Here is a 21594-nt window from a genome sequence, read left to right on the forward strand (position 1 = left end):
CCGCCCCGTGCCCCCACGGAAGATCCGCCACTGATCATGTACAATTAAATTGTAGGATCAAGAGAAATGTTTTATTTTTTACTGTTTCATATTAAGTGAAAAGGTCAAATAACTGTGTATGTTTTACAATCACATTTTTTCCCTTGAAAAACTGTTGGTAATTTAGTGTGATGTGTTGTATTCATATACCATAATACCATTATGAAGTGATTGTAGGAGTGGACCTACTAATTGATTGTCATAGACTCTAACAGATAAGCTTTTAAAATGTCAAAATGGCACTTACCTTAAATACATTTAATTAATCATGAAGACCCTCAGTGTTTATCCTGAAAGCTTAGAATAAAAAATACATGGTTTTGAGATACAGCAAAAATAGTTTCAGTGATAAGTTTATTGAATATATATTTTAATTGGAAAATAAGCTGCCAAAAAGTATAGATGTAGATGTTGTGAAGACTAATGTACTTTTTCCACTCAGTAACTCGTTTAAAGATATATCAACAGCGGTTGATATTAAAAATTGAATATTTCCATGAGTCAGATGCTTTAATTAATACAAGTAAGAGCAGGGCTTTCTATATAAATTATTATATAATACATTGACAGTTAATCCGTAAAGTCATGGCAAAGTAAAAACACATTTTCACACACACGCACATACACACATATTCTTGAATTTACCTTCCATATTAAAATTGGTCAACTGTTTGTGTTTCATTGGGGAGGTATTTCTTTGTTGCACCAATGGTCCCGCCTGTGTTGCTATGGTTACATGTGTTTGTTGCTATCGCAAAAACGCATATTAACGCATCTAAAACGAAATAAATGCCAAATATTTTTTCGGTTTAGGGAATCCAATTTATAGCAGTTAATCTGTCTAAATTTCAATCATTTTTTGGACGCTTAAGTCGAAAAAGTTTGACGGCAAGTTTTGTTCACTAGCTTTATTCAACTCGACGCTTCGTCACTATGGATGTCGGAGATACGCTGAAAGAGCTCAACATGACAGTGGATGAAATGGACAGATTTACCAAAGCTTTCAAAGACGAAAAATTCAGGGAAATGTTGCGAGATTACGCCCAAGAAATATCAGACCCTGAGAACAGGAACAGGTATGAAGAGGAGATCAAACTTTTGGAGCTGGAGAGAGGAAACAGCATCGCGTTTATCCACCCGCAACCATTCAGAGCGTTTAAAACAAGCGTGGATGGTAAACAGAAATGCTTCATTAATATATGTGAAAGTGACAAAGTGGGGAAGCCTGAATTTAAGTGTGTTGTGTCAGAAGATGGCTGCAGAGGACAGCGGTGGTCCTTGCCTCACAGTCTGCCCCCTGGGAGGCCAGACACAGACCACAAAGGTAACAAAATCATGATTTATGACGTTGTTTTCCACCCTGACACTCTCCACATAGCAAGTAAAAACAAGAGATTTATGGATATGGTGGAGGGCACAGCTATTCAGGGAATCCAGGATGCTTTTAAAGTGGCTCTGGACAAAAACAATGTGAGAGAGATGAGAACAAAATATAAAGGCACCCCGCAGCCTTGTGTAATTCGTAAACCAATACCTGGATACAAAGCCAAAGAGCAAACAGAGCAGCCCGACCCCCTTGCCTTCCCATACCCGGATGAAAAAAGACCTGCCACACTTCCCCAAACAAAGACTGCAGAGTCGCCTCCAATGAAAAACAGCAATGCTGAACCTAAAAGCTTCCAGATCCAGCCTCAGAAAACCAAAGAGCCAACCAAACCAAAATACACAATAAAATATCGATCTGTCATTGACCTACAGGACTTTAGATGCTCTAGAGACTCAGCCCAAAGCCCCAGGCCCAAAGAGATTGTGGTTAACATTGATATGCCACTCCTGAAGTCGGTCACAGACACCAGCCTGGAAGTGAAGGAGAAAAGCCTGCTGCTGGAGTCCAAGACCCCGGCCTACAGGCTGGAGCTGCCTTTAGCCTATCCTGTGGATGAAGACAAAGGAGAGGCCAAGTTTAACAAACAGAGGGGGCAGCTTACCATCACACTGCCTGTTCTTCCTCCTAAAGTGGATTTTGATTATTTGTCAGGTGCAGCTGTGACTGACGGTGATTTTCAGAGTGTAAGTGATGATGAGAGCCAGAAGGACAGTGAGGTTGAAGGTGATAAAAAGCAGCAGGAGAAGGATTGTGTTGAGAAGGAACAGGAGGACAAACGGATCCAAGAACAGGGGAAAATGGTAGAGAAAGCTGAAGAAGAGGAAGAAACAGGCCAGGAGAAAAAAGAGCAGATGAGGGAGGATGGAAAAAATGAGGAAGGAGAGGAAACTGGTGCAGAGGAGGAAAAATGGAAGAAGCTGGAAAGAAAAGGCCTGGAAAGTGTGGAGGAGGAAAAAGGAGTAGAGGTTCAAAGAAGTGAAGAGCAGGAGCAGGAGCACATAAATAACAAAGAAGCTGAACAATTGGCAGGGCAGGACAAGCAAAATGAAGATACAGAGTTAAGTAAATGTGATTTCCAGTGTGATAGAGGCATTTCTGATGAAGTAGAAAACTCAGTGGCTGCTGATAACAGAGACGTGGCTTCATCTGAAACTGAAAAACAGCACAACTTGATTTCTGCTGGACACTCTTGTGGTATAAAAGAGAGGGAAGGAGCAAATTCGACCTCTAGTTTGGACTCAGCACCCAAAATAGAGACTTCAGATATCCAAGAGGAGAACAAGAAGACAAAAGGAACTGTACAAGGAAACATGGAGGTGAGATAGATACTGAGAATTACAAGGATAGTGTAAGAGTGTGTGATCAAAGCAAACTGCAAGCTTCTTTCTCATTTTGTTTTTGTCTACTAGGTGGGAACAGATGCTGCAATTCTTCATCACGCATCCGGTAAGGAATCCAAGACTCCGACTGTGGCTTCTTTAACCCCACTTATGACAACCACCATTAGTCAGAACAATGTGGAGGACAGCTGCATTTCTGTAAAGTCCACCAAGATCTCTGAAGCAGATGAAACAAGGAAGTCAAGCAGAGGAGATACGGGCGAACAGTTCAGCTCTGAGGAAGTAGCTGCAGAGCATGACAACAAGACGCCAGCCGTGTTACTGAGGGAAACTGAGAAAGATGGAAATGAGAAAGTCATCAGTGATCACTCCACATCTGCTGGCTTCATCTTCCAAAACACCCTCTTGTATGAGCTGGACTGATGGACTGAGGAAGACTTGAGAGGAAAAGAACAAGTTTTCTTGTTTTACAGGAGTTTTAAATGCTGTTAAAGTTCTCACCTTCCTCCCCAGTCACTTAATTGTAATAAATGACACAAATCATTTCAAAAACCCAGAATAAACTACTGAAGACAAAACAATGAATACTTTTATTTATTTTTCTCAAGTATATATCCATTTATATATACATATATAAAAATTGTGGGTCAGTAGCACAGCAATAACCAACTCCCTTTAGCCATTGCTCAAGAACCCTGAGGCACTGTGTTCATAAAATTGATCTAATTTCTTTATTCCCATGCCTAATGAAAGTAGGTCATTAGGGGAACCTGCAATTTGCTCTAAATGACAGCAGGAAGAAAAGAAAAAGACAAGGTGTACGACGATTTGTCAGTGTCGATGTCCACTATCAGAGTCCCAGTCTTTTACAGATGGAGGTCGAAATATGGTATTTTTTCTTTGTCTCTTACCCCATTCTGATCTATAGTAAGTGCCTTATAAGTTTAACAGGCAGCTTGAAGAGCTTTAAAAAAGTTGTAGAAAGCAACACTGTCCTTTCATTAAAGGTATTATCAAGGAACAGTACAACTTGGGTATTTCCTATTGCAGCTTCTTCTGGGTATCATCTCATCAGGCATCTTCCTCGAGTTTCTCACAACTACAGCAGCACTAAATCCAGCTGTTGGTGTGTTCTTCTGTCAAGTAAGTCTTTTTGTCCTCATCTTATTCCTCTTTGGAGGGAGTTGTCTAAAAACTGAGAGTAGCAGGAAAGAGAGCAGAAGTGCTGCTGCACCGGAGCGTCTGTGCCTCCCATGTCGTCCACCAGCACCACTGTGTGAGAGACCTGGTGCAGGTTCATGCTCACAGCCGTTTTGACGTAGTAACTGATGCAGACGCAACCGCAGTCGCAGATCTTGGCTACTTCAAGGTCCCGGCACAAGTGTGCAGGGATGAGGTGAGGTCCATATGGTATTCTGTGAGGTGAAAAAGGAAGAATACAAGGTTAGGAGTTTGTTAGCTGCAAATTAGCATCTAAAAAAGTATTTTCAGCCCTTTGAAGTTTTGTCCCTTTGTTGCTGTCTGACATTAAATCATGGTGCATTTTTACAACAACTCCCACAAACAATACTCTTTTAAATCAAAGTCCAGACAGATTTTTACTAAGCATGTCAATTAAATAAAACTATAAAGGGAAAAAATAGTGATTCACCCCCTTTAATATGACTCAGCAAATTGTATACAGATGCAGCTAAAAGTCACACGATTAGCGAAATGGAGACCATCTGAGTGCAGTGAATGTGTTCAAGTGATTGTAGAATAAAGATCTCTCAATCTAGAATGTTCAATCACTGGTGAATTAGTACTCCTGGTTATAACTACACCACGAAGACAAGGACAACACAAACTAACTGCAAAAAAAAAAAGGTTATTGAAAAGAATACGTCAGGGGGTGATACATGAAAATGCCACTGAATAGTTACTAGAGTACAGTAAAATCCATCATAAAGAAATGGAAGGAAAATGCCACATGAGCAAATCTGTCTAGAAAACATAATTCTGCCACCACCGTGCTTCATGGTGGGGATGGTGTATTTGTGATCGTATGCAGTGTTTGGTGCCAAAAATAGCATCTAATCCAACTCCCAAAAAGTTCACTTTTGGTCTCATCAGATCAAAAAACCTCCGTCTCTTCTGATGAACAGATTGAAGATGAGCATCTTCAACAGTGGCTTTGTGTTTGCTACTCTTCCATGAAACTTTGACTTGTAAACAGGCAACAGCTGTTTTATGCAGTTTGTTATATCTCAGCCGCTGAAGCTTATCACTCTTAGAGGAGTCACAGGCGTCGTAGCAGCCTCCTTCACTAGCCTCTTTCTTGCACGGCTACTCTGTTTTAGAGGAATACCTGCTCTAGACAGATTAATGCGCCTTGATGATGTGTCTTATTCTTACCATTTCTAAAAGATGGATTTAAACTGTACTCCAAAGGATATTCAGTGAAGTAGACATCTTCTTGTATAATCCCCTGATTTGTGCATTTCAATAACTTTTTCACAAAGTTGCTTGGAGTGTTTTTATGTCTTCTTGGTGGTGTTTATCCCAGGGTACTGATTCACCTGTGACTGGACTTTCCAGAAATAGGTGTCTTTACACTACGATCACTTGAGATACATCCATTACACAGATTGTTGCCGTTCCACTGACTGGTGATTTCCAAACCCAATAGGCTGCGCCTGTATCAAATAAGGCTATATTACCTTACAATAGCACTTGAATGGGATGAATACATTTTTATATTTTTAATAATTGGCATATTATGTAGAAATCTGTTTTCAATTTGACATGATGCATGAGTATATTTTGTGAATTCTTGTAAAAGAAGCCTTATAAAATTGACCACGATTAAAGATTGAAATGCAACAATAGTTCCCCTATTATTGTATTTCAAAATGCAATAAGAGGAGAAAACTTTCAAGGGGGTGAATACTTTTTAAAGACACTGTAAGTGTGATGTACCACAGGTGCTTAAATCTAACCTGAGATTGGCCACAGCTCTGGAGGCTATCTCTTGAAGTGGAAGGGGGAATTTGAGTTGCATTTTGTTGTCCAGAGGGTTGGGCTGGACAAAGGGATTTCCAAACAAGTCCAGGTTCTCCAGGCTCAGCTTACGAAAGTCGCTGGGCAACACGGCCAGCTGATTATGAGCTGCAGACAGAAACCTCAACTTGGAGAGCCGGCCGATATGAAACGGCAAACAAACGAGTTCATTGTCATCCAATTTGAGGTTCACTAGCTCTTTGAGCTGGCAGAACTGAGTGGGCAGCGACTGCAGTCGATTCTGGCTGATGTCCAGCAGCTGGAGGGTCCGCTGCAGGGTGGACAGGCAGAGGGCCTCGCTGAAGGCTTCCAGGTGGTTGTTGTGGAGAATGAGTTCAGAGAGGCAGCTGAGGTCACCGATTGTAGCGGGGAGTTTCTTGATGTGGTTGTTACTGAGGTCTAGCTTGCGTAGAGCTGGAAAAACAAAATCGAAAAGACAAATTTAAATAAGAATGGTCAGAATCAACACAGCGAAAGCTAAGACACTTTGACTTTTCATCTTAAGCTCTTAAAGCCCTAAAATGTCCAATATGTATCATAATTATTTTCCCAGACTTTGGAAGACTCCAGTATCTCTTCATGTACTCGTGGTAACTCTTTAAATAGAAAGAATGCACATCAAGCTCCACAGGCCAAAATCTATGGTGCAGTACATCATCAACAACCCGCTCGACTCGTTTTACCTTTGAGGGACAGCATTCGCATGTCCACACGTGACAGTTTGCAATATGAGACCTGCAGCTGCTCCAGAGAGTAGGGGAAGTTAGATGTGAGGGGGTAGTCCTTCTTGGAGACGATGGTGAGCTTCTTCTTGGGTTGCTCTACATCTCTGGCCCGAACAGGAGTGAGTGTGGACAGAGGAAGGCTGCTTGTGTCAGTTCCTCTGTCTGCCAGACGAGCTGCTGAGAGGAAGTTCTTCAAGCTATTTGCATCGGCCTGCAAATACATAAAGACACAGGTTAATCAATAGACGAACAAGCAACCGATTTAGCAGACTGACGGCTTCTTCTCAGGTGACTGGATACCTTGAAATATCTAACCTAAATACACTGGCCTAGAATATCTTGACACAGTTCTTTGTGAGTGAAGCACTTCATGCTGGTGGGAATTAAAATGTGAGTAGGAAGGAAATTACAGGGACCTGAACTCCAACACCTACACTGTGTAATGTGTGAGGCATGCAAAAAAGTGATAAATCCCTTATATAGTAATGTTTGTGCACTTTGTTTGTGGTTATGGTATTGAGATGTTTACAAAATTGCAGCCCAGTAAGAAAACTGAGATTTGGTGAACTCTGTTTTCCCTGATCATCTGAATTTTGTACAGTCTGTCAGCCAGTTCATGGGAGTGTGACTGCTTTTTCTAACAATGTGACCTGTGATGAGAAAGGGCAACAAATGGAAACAATGAGAATGCAATGCACTGGCATCGAGTGCAGCCAAAACAGAAGTATGCGTGTGTCTCACAGAGTAGACGGTCTGACTCTCGAATCTCGTTTCTTGTAAATGCTCGACTCTCGTAAACTTGAATTTGTTGTTCTGAACACAAAAACAGAAGAAAAAAAAAGAACGCAGACTGTAATTACACCATGCTGGATGTCATACCTTGCTCAAGCAAATGTCAACAGCAGGTTCCTTTAATCTCACTGTGGCCTTGCCTTCATCCACAAACCAAGTGAAGAACTTCTCTATGTTGCCTTTCAGCTGCAAGAGAAAATCGGCAAACGTCAGGAGTGGAAAAATACATTTCATAACTGCAGGGCAGTTACATCATGTGATTCAAACTGTGATTCAATCCTGTACAGACAGGACATGTACAGACAGGAACACTGAAGGCTTTTCAACCTTTCTGTTAACAATCAGGCTGACGGAGCTCTGCCCTTTTAAATCAGAGGCAGAAGGTGAGAAGCTCTTTAAAGCTGTGTTCAGACCATGGCAACAATACCACTAGGATTTCTAATCTTTGTGGGAAAGATAATGAATAATTTAAAAGGCAGATTTAGGGGACTCAGGTGATAGATACCTGGTGTGTTTTGCTCATGCTTGTCTAAACTATACGGAGCCAACTCATATTACTTTCACCATCAAATAAGCTATCATTTACTTTTTAAAATGATCATTAGTTCTATAACAGAGAGTAATGCAACTTCATTTCAGAAAAATACTTAAACCAGTAAATGGAAATGTGTTTTTATATGTTTTTAATCTATTTTTAAGAGCAGATAAGTATGTGGCAGGTCATGTGAACACACTTATGGAACTAAAATTATTTGTTTTAGTTTCTATAATGTGATCAAAACATTTAATACAATATCTAAGTATGTCCACATTGCTAAGAGCACAGTATTTTTGTATATATGTATATTGTGTATAAATATATTTATATGACACTAACACTGTAGCTTCATCACTGGTCTCTCTGTTAAGATACTAACATTACTTTTAAGATAAAGTAAGTTTAATGCACATTAGTCAGAGCAGAGTGCAGTGATGAATTCTGAGAAATAAATATGTTGAAGTTATGTTGAAGTTAAATATGTTGAGAAATAAATATCTTTCTTTCCCGACTAGGCTGACATTTCTATAAAAAAAAAATTCTCTTCTGTAAAATAGGGAGGTAAATCCAGTTCATGTACACCGTATGAATGGTATAGTCCTTTATTTCACTTTAGAACTAATATAGGGTAGGAACACTGTTGTACTTTGAACTACTGCTACTTTACGTCGTGGTGACATCCTTGGATTCCTGTATTTTGATAATATCTGTATAAACACACATGTATATAAACAAGAGGCCACACATCCTGGGTCAAACACTACATAAACAACAGTTCCAGGAGAAGCAGTAAAGGCAGGATGTAGGTAGAAGCAAACAGCAACAACAATAACAATAACAGAAACACACACCTTGTACTTTGACCCAGCTCTGTCTTTGGCTGTGCAGATCATCATGTAGATGTTACTGCGTTGGCTCCTCTTGTCCAAATGCTTCCCGATGGAAAGTACCGCTCTCATCCCTTTGCCTCGACTTTTCATCCCAAACGAGGGAAGCATCCGATTAACCACTTCGACATCACACTGAAGCTTCATCGCAACCAAATGCTACAACACCCGAGTCCGGCTTAGTGCCGAGTCAGAGTGACCTAATGGCTTAAATGCATACCAGAGAAAAACTTCCGTGGAAAAGTTACGCTCGCTGCTGAGTTGGTGACCCAATACCAACACATCCGTGCTCGTCATGGACATCAACAGCGGAGCAGCCGTCTTTACCGAGCCGCAGCTGCTCCTACAAGGCTGCGGGAGAAACTACACAGCATGTACAGCGGGAATAGGAAGAGTTCGTCCGTCAGTGGCGGGTTTCTGGACCGTATTTTGACTCTCTGCAGGTCGGACGTTTTTCTCTGCTGTCAGTTGCTGTTAGCTGCTGTTAGCATAATCCCGCGCGCGTGGGAAGTGACGTCAGGGAGGCGTGTGTTAAAAGGCCCTGGGCGCGCGAAGAACTCATTGTGTTAAACAGGAAAACAACAATAACATTTTTTTTTTTAAAAAAAAGCTCACTTTGAAAACAGCTAAGAATTTTTTATTTTTTTTTAAACAAAAAAGTAGCAATAGAAATTCAAATTGGCTGTAAAATTTTCCAATGGAACAACATTTTTGTGGAGGTTCTGCTGGGTGTCTCATGACAGAGTTGATCCTCTCCACTGTCACAAAAACAAACAAAATATAGAATTTATTAAATAAATAAATAAATAAATAAATAAATAAATAAATAAATATGTAAATAAATTAATATCAATAAAATAAAAAATGCAAATAATATAAAATATAATTAAAACTGGTGTAATTTAATTCTAAATTTGTATGGTTAATCTCGATAATTAAGAATACTGTAGGGTTTTAATATTAAAATTAATAACAATACATAATCATAATAATGCATAATGAACTCAGTCAAATTCCTCATGTACGAAAACTTACTTGACAATAAAACTGATTCTAAAAATAATTTAAAAAAAATGATCATCATCATGACAATAATGAACTTTCTCTCTATATTACCTTACAAGCAGGAGCTACAGCGACAGGATCGGTTATAGATTTAAAAAAACATTTTTTTTTAAAAGCAACTAAAAAATGTGGGCTGCACATTGGAATAGTGGTTAGCACTCTTGCCTTGAGATAGCTGGGCTAGGCTCCAGCACCCCTCGCGACCGTAGTGAGGATAAAGCGGTGTATAGAGAATGGATGGAACTATAAAATGTAAAAATTTACAACAAAAAAAACCAAACAAAAAAAGACAATACAACATTATAAAGGACGTTTTGCTGGAGGTCTCTTATGATTAAAATTGTTTTTCTCCACCGTCACCAACACAAATAAGGAAAAAAAATAAAAATGAAAGCAATGACAAACATAGCAAAAGCTAACTAACCAAAAATACAAAACATAGCATATGACATATAAGCCTAAAAGTAAAAATTCATCCCAAGGAATCCAGATAATTCTATAATTCTCGGATTTTATATGGTTTTATGCCACTTTTTGTAGCATCCTCCTGATTTCTAAATTAGTGGGGTTTGTACTAAATAATTCTGCAGGGTCTTATAGTTAATGTTTACTATAGTCAAGTAAAGATGTATTTTATATAACATTTAAATTACTCAGGTAAAATCACACCATAGACAACACTGTCGGGTTTTAAACTTTGACCCAAATACCGCTGCCTTAAAAGAAGAACAAGAAGCCTTTATGTGTCACTGTGGAATTCCCTTTTCTTTTCAAATGTCCCAGTTGGGGTCAGAGTGCCGGGTCAACCATGATAAGATGCCCCTGGAGCAAACATGGTAAAGGGCCTCACTCAGGGGCCCATCAGAGACAGCTTGACAGGGCTGCACGACCACGGCTCCACTTTAAATGCTCTAGAGAGAGAGAGAGAATTAAAAATCCTAAATCAGTGTTCACTTACTTTTCCTGGAACTTACGTCCTTCCATTTATCTCCAATACTACCAAGAAGACTGCCAGATGTCTCTTAGAGTTAATGAATAAGTGACCATTTAGTCACTTGTTGAGACACCACATGTTTTCTTAAATGCAAGCTGCCAATTTTGTTTATAGGAACTTGAGTAAAATAGCTTTTCTTTTTTAAAGATGATTCATGGTTGGTGGAGTTTTTATGTTTTTGTATTGAACATTTTAAGGAAGTGTCCACATGGGTTTTGATTAAAATATCATAGAATACATGCTGTAATTGCAATTTCAGCCAACCACTTTAGTCTGCTGCTTTACTATGACTGACGGCTGAGTTGCATTTTTGTCTTGATACATGCAGATAAAGATGAGTAGAAGTGGCTCCAGTTTTTCCCAATTAGCATTTACCGCTTGAAGGAATATGCAGATAAGTCGAAAATAAAATAGCAAAGCTTTAAACTAAACAATCTTTTTAGAAGGCCTCATTCCTTCTTGCAGCCGCACGGTCAAAAAACTTTTTCCTTCCTCAGCCACACCCAGATGCTGTGGCAGATTGTCTTTAAACCTTCCCCTTGGGCTCCACCGACGTCTTCCTCAAAGGCACACCTGCACACACACACTCTCTCTCCCATTCCTCTCATTCACATGAACATACTAATAAAAAGAAAGAATGTGTGAAAATCAACATGAATCACAATTTGGCTCCTACACACACGGTCATGTAGTTTGTGCTCATGCTGCTTTTGTTCGGGAAATTTAACTCAGCCTACCATAAAAGATGAAATAAATTGCACTTGCGTTCAAAATGTTTTTGAGATGTTACAAGAGAAAAATATATATATTATTAAACCTCACAATTATATTGTCTGTTTCAGTTATTTTAAAGGTGCAACATTTTTGATGTGCGACTCTGAAGTGATTTTTTGCAACCCAGTGGATTACATTACAATGACAACATTGTCATGTAGTTTCTATTCAGTGACTGAATAATTTCAATGCAAAGCTTATTTAAAACTCCATGTTCTCTTGTAACCAAAGGCATGTTTACAGTCAATATACAGACTCTACAAAATCTGAGTCTATGCTCACAGCAAATATACGTGAGAAATAGTCCTTTACAACAGGGCCATCTAGTGGACAGCAGAACGAAAGAACTACTGTTTGCCTGGTGGTGAAAAAGTAAGTTACTGGTTTGAACGTCATACATACACACGTGGACAAAATTGTTGGTACCCCTCAGTTAAAGAAGGAAAAACCCACAATTCTCACTGAAATCACTTGAAACTCACAAAAGTAACAATAAATAAAAATTTATTGAAAATTAAATAATCAAAATCAGCCATCACTTTTGAATTGGTGATTAACATAATTATTTAAAAAAACAAACTAATGAAATAGGGCTGGACAAAAATGATGGTACCCATAACTTAATATTTTGTTGCACAACCTTTTGAGGCAATCACTGCAATTAAACGATTTCTGTATTTGTCAATGAGCGTTCTGCAGCTGTCAACAGGTATTTTGGCCCACTCCTCATGAGCAAACAGCTCCAGTTGTCTCAGGTTTGATGGGTGTCTTCTCCAAATGGCATGTTTCAGCTCCTTCCACATATGTTCAATGGGATTCAGATCTGGGCTCATAGAAGGCCACTTTAGAATAGTCCAACGCTTTTCTCTCAGCCATTCTTGGGTGTTTTTGGCTGTGTGTTTTGGATGGTTGTCCTGTTGGAAGACCCATGACCTGCGACTGAGACCAAGCTTTCTGACACTAGGCAGCACATTTCTCTCCAGAATGCCTTGATAGTCTTCAGATTTCATCGTACCTTGCACACTTTCAAGACACCCTGTGCCAGATGCAGCAAAGCAGCCCCAAAACATTACTGAGCCTCCTCCATGTTTCACCGTAGGGACAGTGTTCTTTTCTTCGTATGCTTGGTTTTGGAGTCTATGAACATAGAGTTGATGTGCCTTACCAAAAAGCTCCAGTTTGGTCTCATCTGTCCAAAGGACATTCTCCCAGAAGCTTTGTGGCTTGTCAACATGCATTTTTGCAAATTCCAGTCTTGCTTTTTTATGAGTTTTTTTCAGCAGTGGTGTCCTCCTTGGTCGTCTCCCATGAAGTCCACTTTGGCTCAAACAACGACAAATGGTGCGATCTGACACTGATGTACCTTGGCCTTGGAGTTCACCTTTAATTTCTTTGGAGGTTGCTCTGGGCTCTTTGGATACAATTCCAACGATCCGTCTCTTCAATTTGTCATCAATTTTCCTCTTGCGGCCACGTCCAGGGAGGTTGGCTACTGTCCCGTGGGTCTTGAACTTCTGAATGATATGAGCCACTGTTGTCACAGGAACTTCAAGCTGTTTAGAGATGGTCTTATAGCCTTTACCTTTAAGATGTTTGTCTATAATTTTTTTTCGGATGTCCTGGGACAATTCTCTCCTTCGCTTTCTGTTGTCCATGTTCAGTGTGGTACACACCTTTTCACCAAACAGCAGGGTGACTACTTGTCTCCCTTTAAATAGGCAGACTGACTGATTATGAGTTTGGAAACACCTGTGATGTCAATTAAATGACACACCTGAGTTAATCATGTCACTCTGGTCAAATAGTTTTCAATCTTTTATAGAGGTACCATCATTTTTGTCCAGGCCTGTTTCATTAGTTTGTTTTTTTAAATAATTATGTTAATCAACAATTCAAAAGTGATGGCTGATTTTGATTATTTAATTTTCAATAAATTTTTATTTATTGTTACTTTTGTGAGTTTCAAGTGATTTCAGTGAGAATTGTGGGTTTTTCCTTCTTTAACTGAGGGGTACCAACAATTTTGTCCACGTGTGTATATACATACATAGCAGTTTATGAAAGGGATGCAGCGTTATAAACTACCACAACTTACAATGATAAAGTGCTGCTAAGGGATTAATGCATCAACAACCCCATAATATTACACTGACTGAGGCTATTCAATACATCAATACCCTATAATGCCAGCCAGCTTCTGCCTTGTAGCATCTGTTTCTGGTTCTGGAATTTTAAATTGCACACTTTTTGCATTGCATTTGTACATCCTTTACATAGGACATTCAACATTTGATATATTTCTTATTGTTTATTTTTATTTACTGCATGTTTTTGCTTATTTATCTGTATTTGTGGTGGTGAAAGCTGTATTGTACTGCTGTAGCAACCAGATTTCTATTCTATTCTATTCTATTCTATTCTATTCTATTCTATTCCAGATAGTTTTGTAGAAGTGTTTTTAATGATCATTTTCTGTCTTTTCTCTCCTTTGCACTTATCACTCTGCCGCAGCATGAACACTTTTCCCATTTCAAAACTAAGCAATATGCAAAAATGTGATTCATGCCCTAAAATACCCAATTACACTTTCATATCTAGCTATAGCTTTATCTAAAAATGTCATGCCATGTCTTATGGAGTCTGAAATTAATAAACAGGGTCACAATAAAAGATGAGTAAATCAAAAACTTCCCCACATCTTGTTATTCACAAAGGAGCACAGTAGTTTAAACGGCATGGCCTGCTTATCTATTTATTTGTACCACTCTTCCCTCTGGTGTTATTGGAGGCAAAATCCTGAAACTATCTTTAGCGTTTCCTCGCTTGCACTTGCACTCGAGGACAGCAGACGTACCAGTGAGCTGTGAGACTGAGAGTGTGTGACATTGTCGCCTTGCATCAGCGTGAACACAGGAAAAACTGAACTCTCATGGTCTCGCTTCCTTCTCATCTTCTACTCTGAGGACCCGAGTAGCCCATATAATGAGCATTAACAATGTACCGTACATCTGCTTGTCACATTTTATTAAAGAATGAATTATGCCAGTGAAATGATTTGTTATGATTTCGAAGATTTAATCACATATTTTGAGAGAACAGATCCATTCTCCTGCCATGTGGCTTTCTTGGTTATTTTTATGCATTTCAACTCATATGAGTAAACTGATTCATACAGCTTGCAGGCCACTTTACGTTGATTTTAAATGATGCAATGATCCTTCAGACACGCATTTATTGCTTTTATTTTGACATTCACGCCATGCGCTCCAGTTCACAGACCTGTCATTATTTATTTTCTTTTGCATGTTTTAAAAAATAATAATACAAAAATAAAATACTCATGTCTTTGGTCTTAACTTGAAGTCTGTTAATCAACCAATAGAAAATATGTTTGGTAACCACATGCAGCTTTTCGTATTTCATGTATTCCTCCTACAAATGTCTCTAACGGGACCAGTTTTATCCATACAGCTGAATCACACACATACAGGGCCAGTGTGTACAAACTGGTAAAGTTTTGACTCCTGTGATGAAACATTTCTGGTGAGTACAGGTGATGAAAACAGTAGGATGCTTCAGGTCATGCAGCGAGGAGACTATGACAAGATGTCGTGACGAGGCACAGCCATAGATGTTCACATGAGACAGTTTGGTGAAACTACATCTGGGTTATTCCATCTGAAACCATCAAAGTTCTGCCTCTGTTATGTCTGATTTGCTTGAAAATTTTATAGCATAATATATGGGTATTTCTAAAGATATTTGTGAAATTTCAACTTCAAATATCAAACACGTCCTGAAATGTTTTTGTCAGCTTTCAGAACATGATTTGCTGCTTTGAAAATTGAGGCTAAGTATGAATGACAATATCTGGAATAAGGAACTATTAAAAATAAAAGTCTAAAACATTAACTGTTATTTCTCACCATTGATTCAGAAACAAAAGTGGTTTTTTTTCATTTCTGTGTCCAAGTATTTCATATTAAAAAGAATTCTGTTTTGTTTCGTATAATTGTGACATGTAGCTGCATGTTGTTCAGAATATACCACCAGTTGACTTCTGCTTTGTCAATTTTTCTGTTTTCATCCAGTCAAAGGCGAGACTTTTCATGACAGCTTTCATTGTTCTTTTCATAATTCAACTCAGCCATAATCAGACTCTGTTTGATCTGCTTGTCCAACCAGATTCTGAATTAGTGGCATAGTTAGAAATAACAGTGAATCTTTTAGGCGTTTATCATCAGTAAGTTCCTGAGAGATTTAAACGTAACATTCAATTTCAATATGGGAAAAATCCTGCTGAAAATGGGAGCCGTTTTTTAAAGTATCTTAAAAAAATGTCATAGATAATGTGTCAAAGAGCTATAGTTTATGATAAAAAGTTATAAGCAAATCAGAGGTGGCTGAGCTGAAGTCCCCTGGTGATTTGAGATGGAATGACCCACATATATGCACAATTCAACACCATGACTCTTTGAAACTGTGTTCAAAAATAGAAAGTCTGGTAAAAAAGACTATTTATGTTTGTTTTGCGTTTTTATTTACAACGGAAATTTCCTGAAAAAGCACATTTTATCCATAAATCTCCATAGTGACCAACCCAATGGCACCCTCAGTTTTCAGCGGCACGATCTTAGTCTTATTTCCACTCCTTCACAGAGCCGTCTCCACACACGACGACCCTCTCCGTATGTAATACCGCCTCACTTCCCTCCCGTCCTCGTTGCCCTCAGACCGATGCACAATGAGAACAGGGAAGAAGCGGGCGTCTCTGTAGGTTGGCGGACTGTCGCTGAGAGCCAGCTGGCTGGAGTCGGAGCGGCGGCACTGCTCATCGGCGCAGCAGGGGTCCGTCAGGTTGCTGCTGTGGCTCCTCCACAGAGCCACGGTGTGATGGGAGCCGTACATGCGGCAGAGGGAGAAGCGAGACGTGTCCGAGGAGAGGTGGGAGTGGAGGAGCGCTCCTCGGCAGGAGAAGATGGAGGAGCAGCTGGAGCTGGTGATGGTCCTCCTCCTGCCTCCTCCGGCCCCTCGTCCGTTCTGGTCGCTGCACTGCTCGCAGTCGTCCTGGCTATGGAGAGCTCCGTAGCTCGGAGCCGTCTGACCGGTGTCCAGCAGGACGCAGTTGGAGGACGAGGTGTCCTGTAAGGAGGTAGAGTCTGCCGTGCTCATGTTTATCAGCATGGCCTCTGAGTAGCTGGGAATCACCTGGCGGTTGCAGCGTATGTGCCACTCCATCTCAGTGCTGTCCAGCGTGTCCACTCTTGGAATAGCACACGTGGTATTATTCCTGTCTTCATCCAGAGGAGAGGGGCTGCTTTGGATGTACTCCAACCCAAACAGTTTCTCTATGCGGTAGTGCACATAAGCAGTGCGGTACTCGATGAGCACTCTGAGAGGCCAGGACAGCATGAGCAGAGCTGCCAGCCAGAAGGCAACCTGGGAAGTGTACCAAGGCATCCTGTCCGGGTCCACATAGGCGATCAGGTTTTCTCTGAAGTCCACATTCTTCAGCTGCATCCCCTCTCGGGCCTCCATGTAATCATCCAAGCCTTCGATTTCAGAGAAGAACCTGGCTCTCTGGTTGAGGTATTCATTTTCTGGCCCTGCCTCGGTGAAGCTGAAACACTTAGTGAAGCGCAGGCGAGTTGCCGGATGCCCCTCTAGGCCTGTGAGGTCACGAGAAACATCTTTCATTCCGCAGTGGCTGAAGTCGAACTCGCCCTCCGCCACGTGGGTGTTGACTCGGTCGTGGTACACCTGTGTGGTGGTGTAGGCGTCCCCGTTACGGTACCGAGTGACTTGCCGAGTCCGTCGCACAAAATGGTAGCTGATCGCCTTCCACCAAATGCAAGGCTGGGCCTGCCGCATCCGCAGCACCCGCTCGTACACGCTGTCCACGTCCGCTTTGCACTGCAGCTCACTCCGGGCTCTGCAGTGCCAGCACTCCACCATGTACAGAACGTAGAGCATGAGCAGGAAGGCCAGGGGGATGTAGATGTATCCGTCGGAGCAGGGGCTGTCGTGGTAGATCATGGAGTGTCCCCCAACGCCCATCCCGGAGGCCCCACGCATGGAGGAGGTGAAGGAGGCCGTGAAGGAGGAAGTGAGGGCCGAGTTGAAGCTAATCTTGGTGACACGGGTCAGCTGACACCAGGCAACCACACCCAGGCAGCTGTACATGAGCAGGGAGAGCAGCAGGCAGCGCCAATGGGACTCCCTGCAGACACAAGCACCGAGGGACTGCGGGACCGGACGCTGCTGCAGAGAGAGAGAGAGTAATGGAAAAAAAAAAGCACTTAGAGCAATGAACCCCTTGAACGTGGCGGTGATTTCATGACTTGCAGCAGAAATGCAAATGAATGTGGCGGCGCTATAAATTGCAGAGCTTTCCCATAGCTAAGCACAAAGTAAATCAAACTAAAGAAAGCTCGGTGGAATTCAATTAAACCGTGTGGCGTCCGCGTGAGGCTGCGTCAAAGCATCAGATCGATATTAGAGGCGTTTTCACACATCTGTCTCTGGAATTAAATGCATTTATGTTGCATGAGTTTGAAGTTAACACATTAACTTCACACCAAGAGAATCCTTCAAAGTGTAGATTTTAAAGTCCAAGTGCTGATGCTTTAACGCAAAAACACTGAAAACATTTAAAAAGGATCTATTCAGTTTGATTGTTCCTACAGAACTGCATTGAGAGCACATTTTATTGTGAAAAATAAGCCAGTTGATCCAAAAAACATGTAATTGAGACACTTTAAGAATAAAATGCATGAGTTTACGATGATGAATGACATTACAGAGAATACAGTATGTGCTTTGAACGGAATTTATGCAGAATAAAACAAGACACTAGCGCTCAAATGGAATTTTTTGCCATTTCTAATATGACACGAAGTGAAAGAACATAACTAAATACATTAACTTAAATGCAGTTTTACAATTTTTCCCTTTTAAACTACTTACACTTGACTTCCACTACATTTCACAATACAGCTGTGCACTTTTAACTCTAATTTATGTCTCTTACAGCTGTTAGTTACTTGGAAGAATTGATTAGGAACCATACCATCAATTGATTAAAACGACAAATTGCTATTGATTAAACCGCCTAACAGTACTTTAACCTTATTCTTCGGCACAGTTCCTCTTTTTTTTTTAGATACTTTAAGCACATTTTATTGTTTTTCCTGATGTGATATTTTGGATGTAGGATTTTCACTTGCTACGGAGTATTTTTATACTCCAGTATTGCAGCTTTTACAAGAGTAAACCATGTGAATTCTCCTCCCATTAATACTCTGCTCTATCTGCTGAGGGCTGTCTGGTCAGCTCAGGGCAGACACACAGAAGCAGAAAGTGCTCACATTCGCAATACCGACCAGCAGTCAAATGGTCCCATTCAGCAAAGACACTGGCTGAAGGCTATTTCATCAGTGGCACTAACAGTAAAAGAAGCTGCAGCGTGTGTCCCTTCATGCATAAAGAGACCAAACCAGGGCAGCAGCATTTTATTGTGATTAATCTGACGACATCCTGTCGGCGGATTTATCAAGATTTCTGAGTCGTATTTTCAAAAACGACACTTTTATCCGGTTCTTGTGGTGACATTCTTCCACATGACATCCTCTGTTGTCGACTACCTCCAGTGTTTTATGGAGTGAAAGGATTTATGCTGACAACCAGCCATCCATTACTGCACTGACACAGGAGTGTGGATGTCACACACTGCCGGTTCTACCTCAGTTATTTATGGAGGAAACAGGGATGCAATTCTTGTGCACCAGAGAGGATGGACTTTTCACCGGTCCAGGACTCGTGACTGCAGACTTAACGTGCCGATTGAAGTCATTTACCAGAAAAACATCCATTCAGTGATGCTTATATTTTGCTACTACAATCTGCTAGGTGCAATTGAAATGAAAACAGTTATTTGCAGTACACTCATGGTAATATTCCCTTCGAAATACCTCCTCTGGTGAAACATCTGGTCAAGGTTACCTCATTCATAAATAAAGGCAGCAGATGGGATGACAATAAATCCTTTGTGTGCATCCTTGGTCTTACCTGAACAGCTTTTATGTAGCAGAACTGAATGTAATGGTTGAATTTAATTAGGAAATATAACGCACAGAAAGAAGAAGAAGAAGGCACAATCCCAATACAGTGGTCCCATGTGTAGTCTTGCTATCTGTCCACGTCTGGCTTCAAATTGCCATTCACCCAGAGGGATTTGCAGTAATCACTCGATGACAATAACTACACAGGGCGTGGTGAAACAAATGCAGACACAAGCAAGCCAACTTGGACTGATCTACTCCAAAGCAGGGCTTTGCAAAACTAAACTGTTGAGCTACGCATAATTTCTGGCCTGTGCAACTCTTTCCGAGTGCCGAATCTATTCCTTAGAGTACCTTTCCACATCATTGGAGTCTACTGCCACTATGTGAAATTGACCATTGTGACATTTCAGCAAGCAGAGATGCTGTTTGGCTGCAGGTGGAAGCCGCTGCACTGTGATGGCACTGAGAGGACGTAAGGGAATTCGTGTGAGGCAACAGCACAGAACTCTAAATACAGTGACATCAGCATTAACTTGCACTAAATGATAATTGTAAGTAGCGTTAAGGAAACTTGCATCCTTCTGTGTTGCATAAGAGGAGCAATAAATGTATGTCTCACAATTAATTATCTTAAAATCACTCATCAGAAGTGTTATTTGTGTTTTCATCTAATGGAAAGAGACAAAAAAAATAAATAAAAAATTCTGTCATGTCTGCACCTACCTCCTCCGGGGCATCACTCTCAGCAGGTGAGTCCTCCTCCAGCTCCTCTCCTTCGGCATCATTAGGACCGCTGGTCGCCGTGTCCTCCGCAGAGTCCTGATCGGAAGAGAGCATGCTGCACTCCTCGCATGTCAGAGAGAGATGCCGAGCTCACTCCTTTTTCTTCACCTGCTTCGGTCTGGATATCCCTCCGTTTGCTCCCCCTGTCTGCGCCCCCAGCAGCCCCACAGCGTCTGGGCCGGAGCCAGCAGGCTGCTGCTGCTGTGCAGAGCGGGGGTCCCGCGGTGCTCCCGGCTGGCTGGGCGGAGGGGGGCGGGGCTGAGGGAGTTCACCGCAGCAGAGGCAGCAGAGGTTCACCATCATGGAGTCCGAGAAGCTTTTTTTCTTTATTACACGCCAGTAATCAGCATTTGCAGTTACCTAACGCGACCCTTTATCACCTGAAATCACCTCTGTTAGCGCCATGTACTGGGTTAGAAATTACCCACCGCAACGGTCACCGGATCGATTCCACCTCGTGGTTACGGATTTACTGCATGTCCCTCCTCTTTGTTCCCCACATCTCTTTTTAACTCTCTCTGTGCATTAAAGTCTAAAAAAAAATATCAGTAAAACCACCACTGCACTTACAAACGTGGACACTTGATCCGAAACGTGGGTAGGACCTGTTTGGCTGCAGCACTGAACACTGCAGATCCGGTTAACACACAACACTTCACTGTTCTTCACAATAAAAGCTGTGACTTTTTTACATGCTACATGCATGAGATAAGGTAATCTCAAATCATCTATTTTCTGGACAGTTTCTACTTGACTATCTCTGATTTGCCTGAATTTTCCATAGTTCAAAATATAGACATTTCTAAAGATTTCTCTTATAATGTAGCTTGATATACTTTTTGAAATAAACATTTTCCCCCAATCCTTAATATATATATTTTTAAGCAATGTATTTTTTTTTACTGAATTAAATACTGTAAATATGATGCAATTTTATGATCAAACATTGCAAATGAACAAATTATTAAGAAATATGTAAAACTATTTTATGACATTATTCACATCTATTTTATGTGATTTCACTAGTTATCTGCAATTTAATAAAATAGGAAAAATCAAGTAGAATAAAATAACTGCAGACTGTTTAAAATATACAACTAAAACAGTTGACAAATGCTCACCTTTAAAATTATTTATTTTTCTGTTGAGTATTAAATAACAGTATTTC

The 21594-nt window shown here is 40.7% G+C and overlaps 3 protein-coding genes across 3 annotated transcripts; 1 reads left to right on the forward strand and 2 right to left on the reverse strand.

The window, feature by feature from the left end:
• The first annotated feature begins 776 nt into the window (after positions 1-776).
• On the forward strand, positions 777-3244 carry dnaaf2 (dynein axonemal assembly factor 2). Its single transcript, XM_022221338.2, has 2 exons — positions 777-2742; positions 2836-3244. Exons 1-2 carry the CDS (start codon positions 973-975, stop codon positions 3187-3189), a joined length of 2124 nt encoding a protein of 707 aa, XP_022077030.2. The 5' UTR covers positions 777-972; the 3' UTR covers positions 3190-3244.
• A 93-nt stretch (positions 3245-3337) lies between these two features.
• lrr1 (leucine rich repeat protein 1) lies at positions 3338-9263 on the reverse strand. The gene is made up of 5 exons (XM_022221345.2): positions 8712-9263; positions 7410-7508; positions 6489-6741; positions 5745-6219; positions 3338-4181 (listed from the first exon to the last, which is right to left on the reverse strand). Exons 1-5 carry the CDS (start codon positions 8892-8894, stop codon positions 3926-3928), a joined length of 1266 nt encoding a protein of 421 aa, XP_022077037.1. The 5' UTR covers positions 8895-9263; the 3' UTR covers positions 3338-3925.
• A 5543-nt stretch (positions 9264-14806) lies between these two features.
• On the reverse strand, positions 14807-21068 carry si:dkey-13p1.4 (transmembrane protein 151B). Its single transcript, XM_022221326.2, has 2 exons — positions 20367-21068; positions 14807-17841 (listed from the first exon to the last, which is right to left on the reverse strand). The coding sequence occupies exons 1-2, from the start codon at positions 20478-20480 to the stop codon at positions 16234-16236; spliced, it is 1722 nt and encodes a 573-aa protein (XP_022077018.2). The 5' UTR covers positions 20481-21068; the 3' UTR covers positions 14807-16233.
• Between the last annotated feature and the right edge of the window lie 526 nt (positions 21069-21594).

The sequence above is a fragment of the Acanthochromis polyacanthus genome, chromosome 1, assembly GCF_021347895.1.
Source record: "Acanthochromis polyacanthus isolate Apoly-LR-REF ecotype Palm Island chromosome 1, KAUST_Apoly_ChrSc, whole genome shotgun sequence".
Taxonomy (NCBI): Eukaryota; Metazoa; Chordata; class Actinopteri; family Pomacentridae; genus Acanthochromis; species Acanthochromis polyacanthus.